The following is a 19,218-nucleotide window of genomic DNA, read 5'->3' as shown; positions in this document are numbered from 1 at the left end:
CCTTCCGACATATTTTACTTGCTCCCCGGGGGTCTAATTGTTTCCGACCCTGCAGCACACCGCCGATCAAAGTCTCCTGCCAGCCTGGCGTCCACACAGCGGAGAGATTACTCGGCACGGCTTTTTCGGTAGCAGATAATGCGCGGCGCGACCACGTGAACTCGCGGGTTGTTGGAAGGATATTGAACGGTTGGAAACGATAGCCGCCTTTCCACTTTGTGGTATGCTTTGGGTCGAGACTCTTGAGTCGACCTGAGGAGGAAAAGGCCCGCTCGCATGCTTGTGGTACGTATTGGGAGTCTGGTAGAACCAAAGTCTCCAAGTAAGCATTCCGAGGACTGATTAGTAGAGATGATGTAGATGACAGCAAGGAGGTGGCTTGTTTGACTGCCAATTTGTCGGTGCAAGATTTGCTCAGCGTAGGCGGGGCATCCGGTCGCGAAGGCTTTGCGCGGACAATGCCTAGAAGAGAGAAGTTCGACCGACCTCGAAGAGCCAAAGTCTCTACTTGGTCAACTGCATCAGATGCGGTAGATAGAGTTGGTGGTGCACTAGTCCACGGCGTTGCATCTTCCTGAGCAGCCATGGTGAGCTCCATACTGGCATCTCCACAGGGAGCTTCAGAGCAATACATGTGAATGGACACATCTTCTCGGATGGTGAATGGCTGGCGTAGACTTTCGGGATGTTCATCAGGCGACAGCCGCCGAAGGAAGTCGGATGCTGGATAAGGCGGCGTCGAGATGAGAATGCATTCATCTAGAAGGTAGCGGTTGAAGGCTCGGAGCGCTATGACTTCGGCGTGCCAGTCGTGCAGGATGTTGCCGTGTGCGAGGGGTAATTTGTTGGAGGGGAGACATTTCATGCCAGTTCTAAGAGAGGTTCAGCTGGTGTCATGACTTATTCACAGGTCGTATCGTAGTATGTTCGAGCATGCTAAGTTCAGAGCAATCTAGAAGCTCCTCTTCCTCAGTGGGGCGTTTTGCCCCTGCTGTCTTAAGTGTATGCGTGGTGTCAAACCCGGTAAATCACTGGACTACACGATACCCGTTGAAGAGACAGTCTTCGGAGGTCGGCTGATGGAAATGGCTCACCCTAACGATACGCATGATAGAGCGCCACCTTGACTAGGTCATGAGCATAAGCAAGCATAGCTCCTTCCGGAAGCAAGTGAGCGATTACCTTTAGATAAGACAATTCCGGCGAGGGGTACCCATTCCCTTGCGCCATCGTGGCGGGGTCTCGGCTTCCGCTTTCCAGGTAGCTGAGCAAAGGCCCGGAGCACGCAGTCTGCGATGGCATCTGCGTCGGCGTCTGCAGCCATGGCAGTGAAGCGAGGTGGTGGGTGAAGGAGCGAGGGCGCGGTTGGGGCTCGGAGCATCCGGGGAGCCAGGCACGTCAGGGTCCATTGTTACCTTCGCAGTCGCAGAGCATCGCTCCTGCTACTCAGTCACAAAGAACCCTGTCACACGCTCAGCGCGAGTGAGACCCAGACTCCTTCACCTCCCCGTATCGCCTTGTTCCTCCTCTTCTCTTCTCAACATGCAAGCGTTTGGTGAGCAATGGCCGTGCGCCGCACCGTCGCATTCGCGACTCAGACACTCACAATCACAGTACCCAAGAACCGACGAGTAAGACTGAGCCAGCACCTCAAAGTTACACGGGCTGACATTTGCGCAGCCAAAATTTGATCTACACCTACGAGTGAGCTATCCATACACAGGCATACGACCACACTCTGACGACAGCAGATAATCGACCTCAACAACGTACCACTCGTTTCTGGCACCTCATTCATAAAATGGCACCTCTCCCACTCGACGGCCGCCGAGCACCGCGGTCGCACAGACAGCTGCCAAGTCAAAGACCATAAAGTCGCCTACAACTACGACATCACCCTCCCCGTCCGTCTCACCGTCGACAAGAATGGCATGCTGCAGGAGTGTTATGTCGAGTTGGAGGTTGTGCAAGAATACGGCCGAGGCTCAGGAAGAGGCGAGCGCATCACGTTAGGAACTGTCAAGCTCAACCTGGCCGAGTACGTGGAGCAGAGCGAGATGGCGACCATCGCGGGCGAGGAACCGGGCGTCACGAGGAGGTACCTTATGCAAGACAGCAAGATCAACAGCACGCTCAAGGTCGGAATCTACATGAAGCAGACGGAAGGCGACAAGAACTTTGTTGCGCCAGCCTTGAAGACGGCGCAGGTCTTCAGTGGCATCGCTGGTATCATGGCGGGAGAGCAGGCCGAACTTGAGGATCATGGAGGTGGGAAACTCTGAACTATACACGGAGCTCGTGCTAACGCCCACAGCTGCGCCCTCCCTGACGAGCAAATCCCGCGAAGCCGGCGAGCTCCAAGACATGTACAGACGCACCCTCGCCGCATACTGGTCCGCACAACCCGGCGAGCTCAAGGCAGACGAATGCATCGAAGACATATTCGCTGGCGGAGACGGATGGGGCGACCGCGAGAAACCATACTCCCAGCAGCCACGAGCTCAGCCCTTGCGATTTGCAGCAGGCGATAGCAGCAGCTCTGTGAGTGAGAGCGAGCACGGTCACATGCGCGGCGGCAGCAGCGCTCATCGCAAGTCGCATGAGACGCTGCGCCCTGGAGATATGAAATCGAATCACTCGCCGAACGTGCGGGGCCGGGGAAGTTTGGAGCAGCAGGCATCGCAGATGAAGGCAGAGGCGGCGCGCAAGCGACATCGTCCACACCATGAGGTAGATGAGTTTGACCTGCGCGAAGATCTCTGCAGCTGGCGTCGTCCAACTTGAAGTTCAAAAGGTGCCACTTAATGCAAATTCCTACATTTAATATTGAACTCTGAAGTAATGCTCGCGGGCGTCGCACTATGACGCGCCTCACACGTGAAAGCGCGATGGCAGAATTAGGGCGGTCACGAAAGTTGGAGCACGCATCGCACTTTCCGAGCCCGTCACTGCCATCCTCATTGCACTTTTTCCTCGCTTCGTCCTCCTTCATGCTTGCGCCCCGGACCTCGAGTGCATTTGTATGCCTCCGATGTGAAGCGCAAATTGCCCGACGGCGACTGCCCGCTTTTCCTCGCCCACCATCCCGAGCCAGGTTTTCTGCGTCTGCACGCCGCCGCGGTGATACTGAAGACGAGCAACCACCGCCTCTGAAGATCACAAAACAAGTGACGCCGATCAATCGCTTGAGGAAGAGGAAAGGAGAAAAGATCCTACGGGAAACTTCGCAAGATCTGGGCGTCAAGCGATTGGGCGACGATGCCGATATCTTGGTCCTGAGGGAAGTCGGGGAACCAGCACAAAGAGAAGCCACCACAACCACCGAAGCCTCCGAAGATGCCGAAGTAATCGAAATCTCCGAACCTCTCGAGGTCCCAGACATTCTTGCCTCACTCGAAGAAGAAGGGAAAGCGCTCGCGCCGGAAGAAATATACAAGCAGATCGAGACCTTGCGACCGAACAACGATGGCGACCCCAATGAGCCGCATCACGTCAAGCAGACTACGTTTGTCAAGCTGAGAAAGAAGCTCATGAAAGGCTTCACGCAACAGCAATTGATAATCTTCTACTCGGTCGCAAAGAATATACGGCAAGAGAAGGTCAATCAGGGAGTGATCGACAGCATCAAACGGAAGGACCAACTAGGAAACCAGAAGCAACCTGTGGAGCGATCAGAATGGCAGCCAGGTACTACGCCGATAACTCAACGCCTGCCTGGCGTTGATCGTATTGTCAAGATCATGGGCTACCGCAAGAACGTCAGCAAGCAGCTGCTTGTTGATCGCATAATGAGGGATGTTTGGAATCTCGTACTCTTGGAAGAAATCGAATCCCCCGGAGAGCTAGAGCTTTCTCTGCAACCGTGGCAGGTGATGCTGCTTAAGGCTGGTGGTACGTACTATAGCATCCTTAATCGTGGATCTCGCTAACATGCCTGCAGACAAAGACACCCTTTTTGACAAGATTCGACGGACCCGACGAGTGAGGCTCGACATGTACAAACCGGATAACGCCCTCCGCATCACATCCGATAAGACGACAGCAGAGTACGCTGCCAATGATATCGAGGAAGCTTTCCAACACACTGAATTGAAACGGATGAACCTGAACAACTATTTACGCCAGCTAGCAAATGGTCCTGTTGCGTTGGATTCAAAGTCCAATCTGGTAACTTTGTTTTATACACAGAAAGACTTTGATGTCGTCTCGGCTCTGACTCGCACGAGTATTGAGGCAGTCGGCAAGTCTATGGTATGCACGATCTCTGTAAATCGTTCATAACCGAGCTAATTCTTTTAGTTGGTAATCAGAGGCTTCGACGTGAGCTCCATAGAAGAGGCAAAAAGGACACTGGTCAGGTTTTTGCCTTTCAAGGATGCAGCTGAGCGTACCTTCGACACTCAGAAACTAGGAAGTGCCGAGAGTGCAGCGTTCTTGTCGCCGGTTCTTACCGAACACGATTCTTTCGAATACAAGTATCGCAAACGAGAGCTGGGACGTCTGTCAATGCCTATCATGCGGCTCACTGAGCCTGACACTGTCGAAGCTCAGGCTGCGAAACCCGCAAAAGCCCCCAAAACAACACTCCACGGTCTCGTGAACCGGACTCTAGGGACCATTCTGCGACCCGCTTCTGCTGTGCCATTGCCTAAACACGAGTTGAGCAATTGGATACCGAACCCAACATACGAGGTCTCCGCCGAATTTGGCCAGGCTCTATTCCCTCTCGAAGATGTGGACCCCAGCCGAGTAGTGGAAGCTGCTCTTTCTGATCCATCCAAGGCACCTTTTCTGTCAACATTCCCAGGACTGAATAGTGTCTTCACGTCGCCCAACTATTCTGTCGTTTCGCGCTTGCAAGCACCATCTTTGCACTACGAATTTAGACCTGACCTGGAGCACGAGCTAGGACAAATATTGCCCAAACTCAGGATCCAAATGCGTACTGGTCGCAGTGGTGCCAGAGCCACTTTCCGCAAACTCGCACTGAGCTTCGATCATCGTATCCACGATGTTCTGCTCCCAGACAAGGCCGTAGATGTACGATTTCAACGCCGAGCAAACCTCAGCTTCAACAACAGGGACTACAACGACGAGAATGTACAGGCGTGGGTTGATGCCGTAACAGAGAACATTGAGAGCGGTGGCCGCCTCACTGCGCCACCTCTCCGCCTACAGATCCCCAAGTGGACTATACCCGGATTCCCGAGTGAAGAAAAGGGCATGCGTACCGTCACTTATCACTTCTCTGGTATCCAGTTCCGGCAACCGGTGATTGGAAACCTATTCGGTGTAGCTGTTTCGTACAATACTGTACAGTCTGGCAAGCTCGGTGCCAAGGGCGCCGCGCTCACTGCGCATTACAGTGGCCATGGCGATACAGAGTTGCGCGACGAAAGCGCGATGAAAGCCTTCGTGGAGAGGTGTTTCAAGATGGCAGACTTGATCACTGATGCGAGTAAGCAGACACTTCCTCCGTCTCGCGTAGTCCGCCCACGCGATATGAACAGTGGACGGAAGGCGAAAAGAATGGGATTATCGGGCGATCGAGCTCAGGCTGTGGATGAGCAGAGCATGGAGCCGCCGAACGATCTTGTCGAACGCGTTGGGGAATACCCGGATGTGAAGGACGATGTTGAGGCGAAAGAGAACGCGGTAGCTGTTGAGGATGTGGTGGAAGAGCAGCCAGTTGATGGAAACATGGAGTCACGATCTGACGACTTGGTTACCGAAAGCGAAGACAACGTTCGCACTTTGTAGTCACCAAATTCAACTCTTCAAAGCAACTCTCACCAAAAATCTGGCCATGTTCCTAACTTGTTAGCACTCATCTCATGGAGCGTCACGTCAAGAACATCACAGTGAGATATTTTCTTCGAGCAAATCATCAGTTCGTAAGAATTGATTAGGCCATAGTATGGCGATCTTAAGAAAACACGGATGCAACGAGTAATAATGTGTCCATGCTTCTACATGGGGTATCTATCTACCGTGTATCTTGCATGAGTTGTAGCAGGCCTTCTGCGGCGTCGCTCTTAACACCGCCGACACTGCTCGCCAGACTGTAGTGTTGTTGCTTCCTTCTTTGAAGCCTGTAGTGTGGATTCTCTTCCTGCACGTTGATGCGCTCTGCATCGTGCTCCCCCATTCGTGTTCTTGAGTCAGAGTGCGGAGGGTAGTAATTCCTGGGTCGCACAGGCGACGAGAGTTGATCGGGGGCTACTGAATGGGGCAGTTGAGGCCCGGGTGGTGAAGACGTGAATGCATAGCCGGGCACCATGCGCGATGATGCGGGCATGTTGCCTTGGGGTATGGCGAATTGAACGGGTGCGGGACCGAGTTTGGAGATCGGGTGGAAGGGATCTAGGTTGGCCCTCACGAAGACTGGTCCTTGATCGCGTCGCGGAGAAGATACGGTGATATTGGGTACGCGGGGATCGCCTAGAGATTCGCGTGAAGTTGTCATGGCTGTTGATCTTGACGCGTTGAGCGCGTCCGACGAGTAAGAGGCGCGAGCTTCGTAGGGTCCAATGATATCCGCGTCGCGTTTGGTGACTTGGTTTGTCTTGAGCTTATACAATCCAAACTTGAGACGCGTGCGCAACTGTTCGGCACGCGATTTCCTCTTTCCTTCCACGGGTGCTGGTGCGGGGGGAGCCGCTGGCATAGCTACACGTTCTCCATGTTCGCTCTTCTGGCTGGCACACAGCTCGTAGTTGAGAAGGTCGGAGAAGGACTGATTGCTCTTCTGGGAGGCTTGTATCGGCTCTGGTTCGGGCGAGGGTGTTGGTGTAGCGCGCTCGGTGGGAGATCCAGGATCTGCGAGGCCAATAGGGTTATTCTCCTTCGATATGTCAGTGGTGTAAAGACGCGTCAGTATCGCGTGTGGCCTACCGTATGCTTCTGCACCGCATCAGTGGTTAGGCGTACGCCGGCGGTAGGGAGACTCTCGTTGCGGGCGTGGGCAAGCATCTTCACACTCTCAACGGCCTCAGCGCCGTCGACGTCTTCTATGCCCCTCTTCTTGCTGTTTGAGTTGGTCTGGGGAGTCATGAGGTTTTCCTTGCCGACAGGGTTGGTCGGGGTGTGCGTAGTAACCTGCTTCAGCGGGCTTTGGGCTCGAGCGACTTCAGACGGTCCATGAGGGGTGGAGGGCGTATTTATGGCCTTTGGGGTGAGATCCCCAAGCACGCGTCGCGAGGGTGTCTTGGAGGGGGTATACTGAGTGGCCATGTTTGGCCGCTGCGGTGTTGTGGCGCTCATGTTGTCTTTGCGACTTGAGGGATATTGCGACGCGTTGAGACGGGACGAATGACGCGCGTGGATGCGCTCTTGTGGTGTGGGACGGAAGTGTAGCCACAAAATAGTAATGATTCTTTCTGTGTCGTGTTCAACGTTGGGAAAGACAAATCAAAACAGAATTGGAATGAGGGTGATGGTGTGGGAGCAGTCGCGTCGCGGTTGGGGAAGTCGCAGCAGAGGCGCTAGGCGACGCGATTGGGTGGCATGTCAGGGTCCAGCTTGGCGAGAAGGCGGGATGGCGCCTGAACTAGCACAGCACAAAGTTGGCATGACTGGGAGGTGTTCTAATTCTATTCCTCAATCCTCTATCTACTATCGTTACACATTTGCATTGAATTACGCGTCGAACGACACCTGTTGGGGCCCTCGAAGAACGCGTGGCGCGGAGAACATTCTCTCTGCACTTTCCCCGTTGCTGTTGCTGCAGGCAGAGTCACCTTCACGAGTAAGCTACGACTAGGACACGTGGATGATGATTGATCCACATCTTCCTAGCAATGGTCCCGTCGCTTTGCAGTGAGTAGACCATCACGACTCTAGTATGGCGCGTCTCAAGCTAGAGAACCCACGCGTTCGTCAAAGTTCCGAGGCACTTGCACAGATAAGATAGCACGATAAGATGCAGCCACAGTTTCTGTGCACGAACCTACGTGCATGCCGGCCGCACTTGCCTACGGGTCTCCATTCCTTGTCTTACGTCATCAAAATAGAAGCAAATGCACGGCTACGCGGCTCCATTGCTCCACCATGATGGCTCAGCCACACCTACTCACCAGCACAGCCAACCCTTTATACACTCGACTTTCAAACCTCAAAACCCCTACAACAGAACTTATTGAAGTCCAGAGACTCACCTGCACCTTGAAACTCGATCTGAGCATCTATCAACAATCTGTTCGTTACCCAACTGAGGCATCCGCTCACTAGTGTACTAACCCGATCAGCATATCCACGATGAAGGGCTTCCTTCAAAAAGCCAAAGCCGAACTCAAAGGCTTCACTCAACGCGACGAGCCTTGCAACTCAAAATTTGACGGAGCCGCTGAGGCACAACATCAACACCACTTTCCTCCAGCCCATCAGCAAGGGCAGCAACATGGAATCAGCGATCCGACAACCCTAGATATACTTCGCTACCGCTATCATCACGGCACTAACCTCGGCTCTGTTTACGTCATTGAACGATGGCTTCAAGGTTCTCGATTTCCTGACGGTTCTGAGGGATCAAGCGAGCTTGCAGCAGTCCAGGCCTGGGTCGACAAGATTGGCATGGCTGAAACGAAACAAAAGTTCGAAGAGCATTGGGCCAACATCGTAACCGATAACGCCATCGGATGGCTTGCTAATGTAGCCAAATGCACTACCGTCCGCCTGCCCATCGGCTACTACGACCTCCCCGGAGCTGTTTTCACCCAGGGCACACCTTTCGAGCCGTACGCAGAAATATACACTGGAGCATGGAACAGTATCCGCACCCTGATCCAACGCCTGCGTGCACGCTCCATCGGTGTTCTCATCGATCTACATGCATTGCCAGGAGGTGGAAACGCGCAGGAGCACTCCGGTACCAACAGTGGGCGTGCTGAACTCTGGACCAGCCATACCAACCGCACGCTGGGCGTTCACTGCTGCCAGTTCATTGCTGAGGACACAAAGGCTGGAGCTGAGATTGCGGGTCTCCAGCTCGTCAACGAGGCTGAGTGGGAATCAGAACGCATGTATGAGTGGTACGATGAATGCATAGCTGCTGTCTCTGCCATCGATCCCGGCATTCCAATCATCATCTCCGACGGTTGGCACCTAGAGAAAGCAGTCGACTGGACTTTGCAGAAGAACTCCATCTACTCGCATCCGCAGTGCCCAGTAGTGATCGATACGCACTATTACTGGGCTTTCACAGACGAAGATAAAGCAAAGACACCACAACAAATCACCGAGGAGGCCGGCACCAAGCTTGGGCAGCTTGACGGTAAAGAAGGTTCTGTCCATGACCGTGGTGCAGTACAAGTCATCGTTGGAGAGTACTCCTGCGTTATGACCGAGGACTCTTGGGCCAAGGGCGGCGGGGTCCCCAAGGAAGAGCTCGTGCAGCAGTTTGGTCAGGCGCAGAGTAGGCGGTACCAGCAGCGAGCTGGGGGCAGTTTCTTCTGGACCTGGAAAATGGATTGGATGCCTGGCGGTGAGTGGGGCTTCAAAGCTAAAACGGAAGACGGGAGCATTGCGCCACCTCAGTATACAACAATGTCCGCTGATGATAGGCGAGGGGTTGTCGAGAAAGCCAGACACGAAAAAGACGGGCGGATGCATGAGGCTGTCCAACAGCACGTGTCTTACTGGAGTGGAGTGGACCCCAACGGTCACTATGAGCACGAAAAGTACGAACATGGTTGGCAAGTCGGATACCAAGACGCCTGCGCCTTCTTTGGGTGCGGAGAAACAAAAGGCGACAAGATTGGCATGTTTGAGTTATGGGTCCTCAAGCGAATTAGAGAGAGTGGATACAGAGGTGGCTTCACTTGGCTGTTCGAGCAAGGCCTGAGGAAAGGTGCGCACGATTGTTTCTCTGCGCTTGGTATCTAAGGGTTTGTGCACGGACGATATGGCTCTCGGTCAAAACCGTTTGCTGTTGCTGCCTCAGTCACGAGGTACGTGCTCGGTGTGATGACGTTACGGTCAACAGTCGGATTCGCGACCTTCGTCGGTGGAACGTCTAGAAAAATGACAGAGACAAACATTCAAGCAATGTATGTTGGGCGTACAGTATCACTTTCTCAATGAATTTACCACCTCCCCTCTTCCACCCCCCTAACTTGATCTCGCGCAATCCCTCAACTTCTAGAAATCGCCAACCCCATGGATCACACCCATTTTACACCCCTTGGAACACCTGAAGAAGGGCCTGGCGAGGCGCTGCTTTTACTACATGACACACTCCCCAGGCGACCTTATCAAGCTTATTGCGTTACCGAAGCCTCTTCACGACCGTCGAGCCCGGACAATCTTGTTCCAAAACCTCTCCGAACATCAACGACACCTGTATTGCGGGTTTTCATCGACACAGAGTCTGTTGAGACCGAAGACTGCGACCACAACAAGAATCTCACCCAGACTGCGGCAGACATTTTTGCGCAGTATGTCGAATCAGCAACATTACGCAGAACGGGACAGTATAGCAAAAGACAAACATTACTTCCCAATCGAAAGCCGTTGCCAGAGCGTACAAGATCGGGAAATACACCAAATCACATTACACGGGCTGTCACTCCACGCGGAAGCCACTCGTTAGCTCCATCTGAGGTGACGGTGTGCGACCTGCCATCATCACATCCACGGATGCAACAATCGACTCCTTCTAACAACAAATCTGATCGGATCGGCTCGCACAAGCCAATTGAGCAATGCGATGATCTTTTGGGTACGTATCAGCGTCCGCTACCACCACTACCGCTCGGGGCGGCTTCAGTGATAGACGAAGAACAAGAAATCGGCGCGCGGAGCGCAGACATTTATCGAATTTCGGACGAGCCGGCTCGTTCAGAATACATTCAAGGAGCAAACGAGCTCAACACCCCCAATACTCAGGCGGAACCGCTGTCCCAGAGCAATCGCTACCTCATTCCACGTCGGCCGTTGCCAGATTTACCGATAGACATCAGCCCAGATCATTCGAGTCAAAGAACTGCAGCGCAGAGCACGTCTTCATCACACGTGATAGACGGGCCCTCATATGACGCTGTCTTTGGTGAGTCGAGCATTAGTGCGCGAGAGCATCGTGTCTCGGGCAGCAATGCACAAGAGCCCACGGCTACTGATTCATACGAACCTCGCGGCCATTGGAATGACATTGATGATGACGTGCGAGCACTGCGGCGAACTCAACCCAAAGATGCAAATCTAAAATACCAGTTTGGACAGCTACCGTCTTTCAGTTCAGCTTCACCGCCATTGATTTCGCCGTTTCGCGGGACTTTCCCTCCTCTAGTCGGCAACCCCACAAACGCCGCGCCTTCCTTCCATTCGTCGACCGACATCCAAAACGGTCCGAGACCGCCTCCTTGGGGCTCATACGAAGATCTTGAGATACAACGTCGACAGCGCGGTGACGCTAGAGAGCGCGCAAAAGTTAGAGGCAGCCGCTTGACGGCAGACAGCTCTTCAATGTACCAGAAGTCAATGTCAACGGACAGCCTCGGTAAAGATCCTTCAAGGGAGGTAGAAGAGTACAGGGAACAGATACTCGGTGTGTACCCCGACATGGAGTTCAATGGGGAAGCTGGGAGGGGCGATCGGGCATGGTGTTGCTGCGTGATGATGTGACCGGCTTCCCATTGACGGTCAATCAAATCACTATAGACATATTGGGCGGATATTCGCGAAGCCTCTCACTTCCCGCTCCAACACCGCACTTATCTTCCGATCTATAAACACGACGCACCAGGCCACTTTGAGCTTTACAACAACAAAGCTCTACTTCCGAACCTATCCCTCCGCAAATATCCACCGCCAACTGAGTACACCACATCTTACATCCAGAGTTTCCAAGTTATTGACAGCCTCCACCATGTCCAACATAAAGTTCGACGAGAAAGCAAAGTCACAACGCTCGAACACTGGCAGCAAAGCGCAACAGTCTGCATCTGGGTCGGCCGCTAAACCAGCGCCCAGTAGAAACAACAGGTCACAAGTCATTGTTACAGTCAGAGAGCTATCGAATACCATCAGAGAGACTTCAACAAAGCCATATAACGGATCTACCAGCGTAGCTTATGAATTCAAGAAGACCCCGGTAAAACCTCACGTTGTTCAAGCTTTAGCAGAAGCAGAGGAGAAAAGACGACGGGAAAAGGGATTCTAAGAGAACGACCGTAGGAAGAGGTTGGGGCTCGCGCCATGGCAGAGATAGAGGGTAGTCTGGTACTCTCCAGAGTTTTGGGGGTTGACATGTGGCTTCAGCAGCTCAGTGGGTTATTGCCATTTTCTTTTATCGGACAGCGAATGTGTGATTTCTTTCTTTCCTTTCTTGAGGGACAGTACATTATACTTTGGTTATTCTTGCGCAGGCTTGCGTAGGATCAGCTTTATATGTCATTTTATTCGAAACAATGACACTTCTGCTCATTGTTATTGAATGTGTCACGCGAGCCTACCAGTAGACGTTATATTGGCTACAGATACTGCTTACTGCCCTTGAGTGAGTTGAGAACAGGTATGTGATGTTTGAAGTTCGATGAGACGGTAATGTAAACTTAAGGCCCTTGCTCTAGCCGGCTAGGTGATCACTTTCATGTGCTTCTCGCGCGTGTGATTCACCACGACTGACCAAATCGCAGTTTTTGTTGACGCCTTTTGCTATATCTGTAGGAAGATCACACATTAACAGCCCATGAGTCCTAATGAGTCAACGCCTTCGTAGTCACAAGCTTGGAGTCACCTAGGTCAATGTACCCACGGTAGCTTTTGAACTGTGACTGATGCTCGCACTCTGCAGCATCAATGACAGGAATCGTGAATAATACAATCATCGAAGATGTGACTCTTCGCAGATATAAAAACCCCCCAGTGCCTACCTGACTTTCCTTCACATACACATACTCATACACCTTCGTATACGCGCCTATCTTAACAAGATCTTCATAACATACCTCGTTACTTCCTTGATCGATCGGACGAGCTGTGTCAAACAGCCGCAATCAGTCGAACTTAGCCCACGTTTTCTCCATTCGTCTTCCGCGGTCTACAATGACGGATCCCACGATACAAGTCAACGGGCACCCGACTGAGCAAGCAGAGCCTCCGAAACAGCCAGAGCAAGGTGGATATGATAAACAGAAAACCGCAAAAGCTCCAGAGACGCAGAAGGTGAGAGATCGCGGCTGCAGACGCGGAACAAAGCACGACTAATTGCTGAGATAGGAGCCGGAAATGTTCAGTAAAAAAGACAGAGCACAGACTTATGCCTATGGTGACTCTCTTGATGTCTCTAAAACAAAGTGGAAGGGCTCTGGTTCAGATAAGGCAAGCAGATAGGACAAGGCTGTAGGAACTCGATGGAGGTCTGCTTACCCGGCAAACTTATGAGCGGTTGTCATTCATTGAATCAATTATATCAGAGACAGTCAGCTTATCGGAAGCTATTTTGCACAGACTGTGGTGTCATGTGGTCAATGTGAGCATGTCTTTTGCATCAATGAACATGAATTACAATCAGGTACATTGAAATAAGGTCGAGTATATCACAGCATCACAGTCTGCTGACTTCAACCCCAATGCCGCCGACTGAAACAAAAACAGGACACATGAATCACACATAGCACCATATAAAGCTAGCTACACCCCTAGTTCCTCTATATAACTCGGCACTCAAGCACTGCATCACTGAACATCACTATCAGGACTCTTTGACACCCAGGCCAGGAGCTTGTAGTCCAGAATTAGCTCAATCTATTCATAGTACCGGTATTTGACCTCTATCAAGATGCATCTCCCAACAAACAAACTCCAGCTCCGCCCTAAACTTACCAACGTTCTACAACACTCAAGCAAGACTTCCACTTCCACTGCCTCCGATGCCCAAACTCCAACCAAGACGAAGAGCATCAACACCAAAGACAAGCGCAACATCAAGATTGGCATTGCTGCGCTCCGTACCGTCAGCAAATGGACCGAAAAAGCTGCACTGACGCTAGAGAAGCTCGAGGGCCAAGAGGCGTCGAAGCACTGCCAAGATCGCCAGGCGCGCTTGCTCGCAGAAGATGGTAGCAAAGGGTACGGAAAGCAAGTCCAAGATACTGGGGTATGGAGAGATACCGTAGTATACCCGGTACCTGCCCAGGTTGATAGTGCTAGGGGGATCGAGGCACACGAACAGCCAAGAGTGTACAGAGCACCAGCACCTGCCAGCCAAGGAGAAAGTCACATTGCGGCCAGCGCTGTCGAGGTACCTATCGTTCAGACTCATCATGCACATGTCTTGGCTTCCGTTGAGGAGTACTATGACGAAAGCAGTGATGACGACAAGCATGGCAGTACCTCTAGGCAGATCGGTCTCAACAGCTCCACAGACGTTGACGCAGATGAAGATACCGATGAGGAAGATACTTCTGATGACTCTAGCGACGATGAGAAGGAGGATGGCAGCGATGACGACTCGGATAGCTCGGCGCATGATAGCTCTGATGATGCTGATGATTCGGACGAGGAGGAGTTAGAGGCCGAACATCTCACGACCGTGAATGCCAAGAAGTGAGGAGACGGAGTACATTGGGTAGAGGCGGTTGGGGTGTTTTGGTTGTGAAGAGGACAGTTATTAGATGATGCAGCCTTGAGGGCCATAAGGGAATGGTTTTGACGTAGACTGGAGAATCGAGCGGGCAACGGTAGTAGTAGCTTAGATGTACCTATAAATAAGGTGTTAACGTATAGCCGTACTAATTCTGCATATATTGCGACTCTCTAGCACTCCAGGGCTCCGCTAACCTCCAGCACTAAAGTAGGAGAAGCCGAACGGAGGGATATATACCAGCTCAGATGCTTGAAATAGAGCCAAATAACCATGTTTGGCCATGCGGTGGAAATCTTCCGAAGGGCCGAAGTGAACTGCGCGTCAGGCAGCATCGGTTCGGCACATATGCCGTAAGGTTTACACAATGACGTACCTGTGTAACGGCAACAAAAAGCCATCGCGAAAACCTCCAAGCAGTCTCGGTTTGTGGAAACTGTGCTCATCTCGTAGTGGACCGACCAATAAGTATCAGCAAAGTGGCAGTAAAGGCGACCAGTACAGTAGCCCGACGACAGGAAGTGAGGGCAGGGCACCTGTAGGCTACCAACGGCACTTCGCAAACACTCCACAGCGCGTCACGCATCCCCTCTCACTTCACTCGCACGCCTTGAACGAGTTTTACGTTTGTGTCTTCATCCCACGTGCGCTCTAGCCCGAAAGTCGTTGATCGGCTTTGCCCTGCATTGTTCGTTCAGTTCGGTCCCACCCACATCCTCCTAGCAACGCCCGCATCCTCGCAGTCAACATCACGACTGTCAATTGCGAAAATGTCAACACACTTTCGCCCGCGCGCGACTACGCCTGGCCCGCCGAGCCCTACACGTCCATCAACGGCGCGCTCCACGATTCGCGCTATCTCGCCGTCGCCGCCACCGAGTTTGGATGAGGCTTCGCGACAAGATTCTGCGACTACTGGATCACCGAATGTTGATACCCAAGACACATCAGTGAGCGCAAAGGTGCGACCAAAGAGCGATGGCTTTCCGCGAGCATACGTGCATGGTTCTGGTCATGAAGAGACGGACTTCGCCGACTACACCACAACAACAGGGAACGGTAACTTCGGAAGCTCTCCCGCAAACATCACTGCCAATGTCACCATCAAGAGAGGCGGCGGGATGATGACAAGGCGGTCGCCGGTAAAGCGCGGTTCCAGATCAACAAGTCCGAAGAAACGTCCGTACAGCACACCGACGGAGCTGTCTTCGCATCGCGAGTCGACATCGCGTGACCAAGACGACATGACAGCAACCAACCCGCGAGACGCAGAGATCCAAGCTGGTGACTACGTCGACAGCGACGCATACACCGACTGTCCAGACACACCCACCCCGATGACAAACTCCCAGAAACGCTCCGCCTATCTCCCGCTCGGAACTCCGACGCCCTTCCCAAAGTCCACGCGTTTTTCCAGGCCCAAATCCAGATCAAGCCTTCCTCGTGCCACCCCTACTACTACGCCCACAGCACCGACACCAAAGCTCGAATTCTTTGAGTCCTTCGACGAGCAACCATCCTGTGGCTCTGGGCTTTTCACCACGGACCATCCCCAGATGTATGTTGGGCCAGGAGACAAGCTCATGGCGTTCTACACCCAGACTGAGCGTCGGAAGATGCGCGAACGGGCACTCGCAAGGGCTGCGCAACCGGAGAGGGCGGTGCCTGGTTCTCAGACAGGCTACGCGACAACGTCAGATTACCCAGGAAACGACGCCTTGATTATGCAACAGCCCCTGCGAGAGGAAGATATTCGTGCGCGCATGCATCTCGCCCCTCCACAGCAGCCCATGGAATCACCGCCTCGGAAGCCTATGTTAGATGCGGCTGGCAACGTAGCGCGACACGTCTCGCCATCTGAGGGATCATGTGTCTCCGGCGGAACGGTCACTAGCAAACGCTCTGTCTTTAGCACGCCGGGCAGAGACGAGCTTGAAAGGAAGAAGGCGATTGTGGAGACGGATGATGGACCGTTTGCTAAAGCAGTGAGCATGGCAGATCTGAGTGAAAGACGCAGGGTGGTCAGTGAGGAGGGAGCACAAGGTGTTCGAAGGAGCGAGGATTTGGAAGCAGAGGGTATGCAGAAGAAAAAGAAGGAGGGCAGGACTTGTGGAATGGGGATTGGATGCAATGTGATGTAGAGATTGTCAAAAAGCTCGGAGATGTTTGTTTAGACTTTGCATCGATGCGATGGAGTATGGTTCTGACCGTAATATGAACGACAGCAATGAGTAACGATGAGGCTACTAGTTTGATGCTTAGCATAATATTGTAAAGTAACAATGAAACTGAAACTTCTCTGAAGCGCGTGACAGAAGTATATCGCGAACAGACAGTGAATGTGACCACTAGCGAGCGCAACCGCAATACACTTTCGTTTGCCTCTTGGACGTCCAACTCTTCACTCGTACAACCCACTTTAAAGATCGCGACACATTAGCAGCAAGACATCACGCAATGGATGTCGCGCTCGATCGAGTACAAGCGCCGTACATGCTCGACAGCCTGACCGCCGACGCGCAGCGAATATCAGCGAGCCTGCCACCGGACGGTTGGGATTCAAGCTCCTCCCTCGTTGGCTTAAGGCGTGACGTCAGTGGGGTATCGGTCGTGGTGAGTAGCACCAGCCCTAGACGGGTAACTTTGTCTGTATCAGCCGCTAACCAAAGGCTCCGTGAAGCCGTCAATAGCTGCGCCGGGCGATGTCAACGATGCTGGACATGCGCGCGGTGGGCTTTTTGCATGGCTCCGGCGATTAATCCGCACCGCTTGTCGTCGCTTCCGTAAACGCCACAAGAATGCGAAAGGCTCCTAACGAAAGGGCCGGTGGATGCTGAACACTCCTAGTGATCAAAGTATAAGACATTGGTATGTGTAGAATGCGTTTTCGAAACTCGAGCTAATAGCGCTTCTTAGATGAAGAATCGGCTGCGATGTCGAGTGCCTGTAGGATATCGGTACCGAAGACGACAGTCATGTATGCGGGGAAGATGACCCAGAGACCACTGCGGGAAAGTTAGCTTTTCTGTCCCTTGTAGTACGAGGTGCAAACAGATGCAGGATATCAGCTTACTTCATGACAAGGTAGAAGACCAAAAGCGTTGCCCAGTCGTTATGGCGAACGTTTGCGAAACCAGAGAAATACTCATTGAAGTCTACCCTCGTTAGCCTGTGTATTGCCCGTGTGTCGTATGTGAACGTACAGTAGAGCACTGTCTTGCTGACTGTCATGACTGCTGCAGCGAAGCCGATAATGAGCGCGCGGTTACCAGTCTTGCCGCGCACCTTCCTACCGCCAGAGAGGAATTTGCCCACGCCCTCGCTGAGCTGCAGGCCAGTACCTCCAGATGTAGGGACACTGTGATTGTATATGATCATAGAGTAGAGGCCGTATAGCACAAGCTCCACAGCGTTCAGCATGGCTTGCGCGCCGCCAAAACCATCATGGTTTTCCCATCCGGGCCATCCGTATACGTGATCGATCGAAGCGTAAATCTCGTATGGCTTCCAGATGGGCCATTGAAGCGCGCCACCGGCCATGGTATGTGGGCGCAGAAGAACATATAGCGTGTCCCATAGCACAAGAGGAATCGAGATGGCAAGCCAGACTATCGTAAGATTGGATGCCGTGTGGCACCACGTCGGCTCGTCGATTTCGGATGGAGAGGGAGGGCTAATTTCGGCTTTGGCATTGGAGATTGCTCGCCTCGCAAGCGATTTCGGTGGCGGTGAGGTATTGAGGTCTGGGGAGGTGGGCGCCGGGGACGCGGTCGAAGTTCGTGATCTTGGCGTCTTCTTGACGGGTGATGGCTCCGTGGCAGGGAAGTCGCCTTGCGGATGCGAGCGCGTGGACACCATGACGATGAGAAGAGATCAAGACGGCGTGAGGAATCTGGGGTTCAGCAGCAACTGCGAGGAGCGCAACGGAAGGGAGAATGTAACGTGTCGCAATGGTGCAAAGGATGCTAGGGAACTAGTGGAGAACGGCTTCTGCTTTAGCCGGGCGGGGCTGTACCTGAGACGGGAAGGCTCGACAAACAGAGTATAGTGCATCTCGCCCTGGCATGCACAGGCTGTAGCACGATGACAACACACTCATAGACAAACTAGAAAATTCCATAGCTCTCTGCTTTAATAGGTAGGGACCGACTACATACTCCAAGCTAAAACAACACATCCTCTAATCACTGTTTACCCAGGCATTCCCCTTCGACGAAGCTAGGCTTATGGAATCACCCCAATCAGCCAGAAAGCAACGCTTCATCCTTCACTACCTAGGTAGAGACTGCTCAAGAATGCTTGATAGTCCACCTAACAGTCGACTTCCCGATGCCAGAGTTGTCGCACTCTGTCTGTCCCTGAGAGGCAACAACACCGCCAGACTTTGTTCATTAGCACAGAAACTTGGCACTTCCTCGGGAGAGCTGGAACGTACCTGCCACTTGTTGAGGGCAAGCTCAGTGATGTCCGCTATGTTCGAAGATCCAATCCAGGTTTCCTGGATGTTACGGGTGCCTGCTTCGAAGACACAGGTGCCATAGTACAAGACACCGTGTGTGTCGGGAGTGTTGTCCCAAACGCCATAGTAGGTGTTCAGGCCGCGGGTATCTGGTGAATGATCAGTCAGTCGCTCTTTT

The 19,218-nt window shown here is 52.8% G+C and overlaps 6 protein-coding genes across 6 annotated transcripts; 4 read left to right on the top strand and 2 right to left on the bottom strand.

Annotated features, from left to right (window-relative positions):
- Window positions 1-1,562: 1,562 nt before the first annotated feature.
- J4E90_001863 (uncharacterized protein) lies at window positions 1,563-5,760 on the top strand (the record flags this gene model as incomplete). The annotated part of the gene is made up of 7 exons (XM_051431447.1): window positions 1,563-1,631; window positions 1,681-1,704; window positions 1,752-2,268; window positions 2,315-2,770; window positions 3,133-3,891; window positions 3,941-4,251; window positions 4,300-5,760. 7 exons carry the CDS (start codon window positions 1,563-1,565, stop codon window positions 5,758-5,760), a joined length of 3,597 nt encoding a protein of 1,198 aa, XP_051294581.1.
- A 226-nt stretch (window positions 5,761-5,986) lies between these two features.
- Window positions 5,987-7,233, bottom strand: J4E90_001862 (uncharacterized protein; the record flags this gene model as incomplete). Its single annotated transcript, XM_051431446.1, has 2 exons — window positions 5,987-6,844; window positions 6,895-7,233. The coding sequence occupies 2 exons, from the start codon at window positions 7,231-7,233 to the stop codon at window positions 5,987-5,989; spliced, it is 1,197 nt and encodes a 398-aa protein (XP_051294580.1).
- A 1,023-nt stretch (window positions 7,234-8,256) lies between these two features.
- On the top strand, window positions 8,257-9,882 carry J4E90_001861 (uncharacterized protein; the record flags this gene model as incomplete). The annotated part of the gene is made up of 1 exon (XM_051431445.1): window positions 8,257-9,882. The coding sequence occupies one exon, from the start codon at window positions 8,257-8,259 to the stop codon at window positions 9,880-9,882; it is 1,626 nt and encodes a 541-aa protein (XP_051294579.1).
- A 3,467-nt stretch (window positions 9,883-13,349) lies between these two features.
- J4E90_001860 (uncharacterized protein) lies at window positions 13,350-14,548 on the top strand (the record flags this gene model as incomplete). Its single annotated transcript, XM_051431444.1, has 2 exons — window positions 13,350-13,355; window positions 13,805-14,548. The coding sequence occupies 2 exons, from the start codon at window positions 13,350-13,352 to the stop codon at window positions 14,546-14,548; spliced, it is 750 nt and encodes a 249-aa protein (XP_051294578.1).
- Window positions 14,549-15,351: 803 nt separating this feature from the next.
- On the top strand, window positions 15,352-16,722 carry J4E90_001859 (uncharacterized protein; the record flags this gene model as incomplete). The annotated part of the gene is made up of 1 exon (XM_051431443.1): window positions 15,352-16,722. The coding sequence occupies one exon, from the start codon at window positions 15,352-15,354 to the stop codon at window positions 16,720-16,722; it is 1,371 nt and encodes a 456-aa protein (XP_051294577.1).
- A 758-nt stretch (window positions 16,723-17,480) lies between these two features.
- J4E90_001858 (uncharacterized protein) lies at window positions 17,481-18,121 on the bottom strand (the record flags this gene model as incomplete). The annotated part of the gene is made up of 3 exons (XM_051431442.1): window positions 17,481-17,586; window positions 17,655-17,736; window positions 17,785-18,121. 3 exons carry the CDS (start codon window positions 18,119-18,121, stop codon window positions 17,481-17,483), a joined length of 525 nt encoding a protein of 174 aa, XP_051294576.1.
- Window positions 18,122-19,218: the final 1,097 nt, after the last annotated feature.

Source organism: Alternaria incomplexa (assembly GCF_024043165.1).
Source record: "Alternaria incomplexa strain BMP 0042 chromosome Unknown scaffold_2, whole genome shotgun sequence".
Classification (NCBI taxonomy): domain Eukaryota; kingdom Fungi; phylum Ascomycota; class Dothideomycetes; order Pleosporales; family Pleosporaceae; genus Alternaria; species Alternaria incomplexa.
This window is presented reverse-complemented; position numbering and strand designations above follow the sequence as displayed.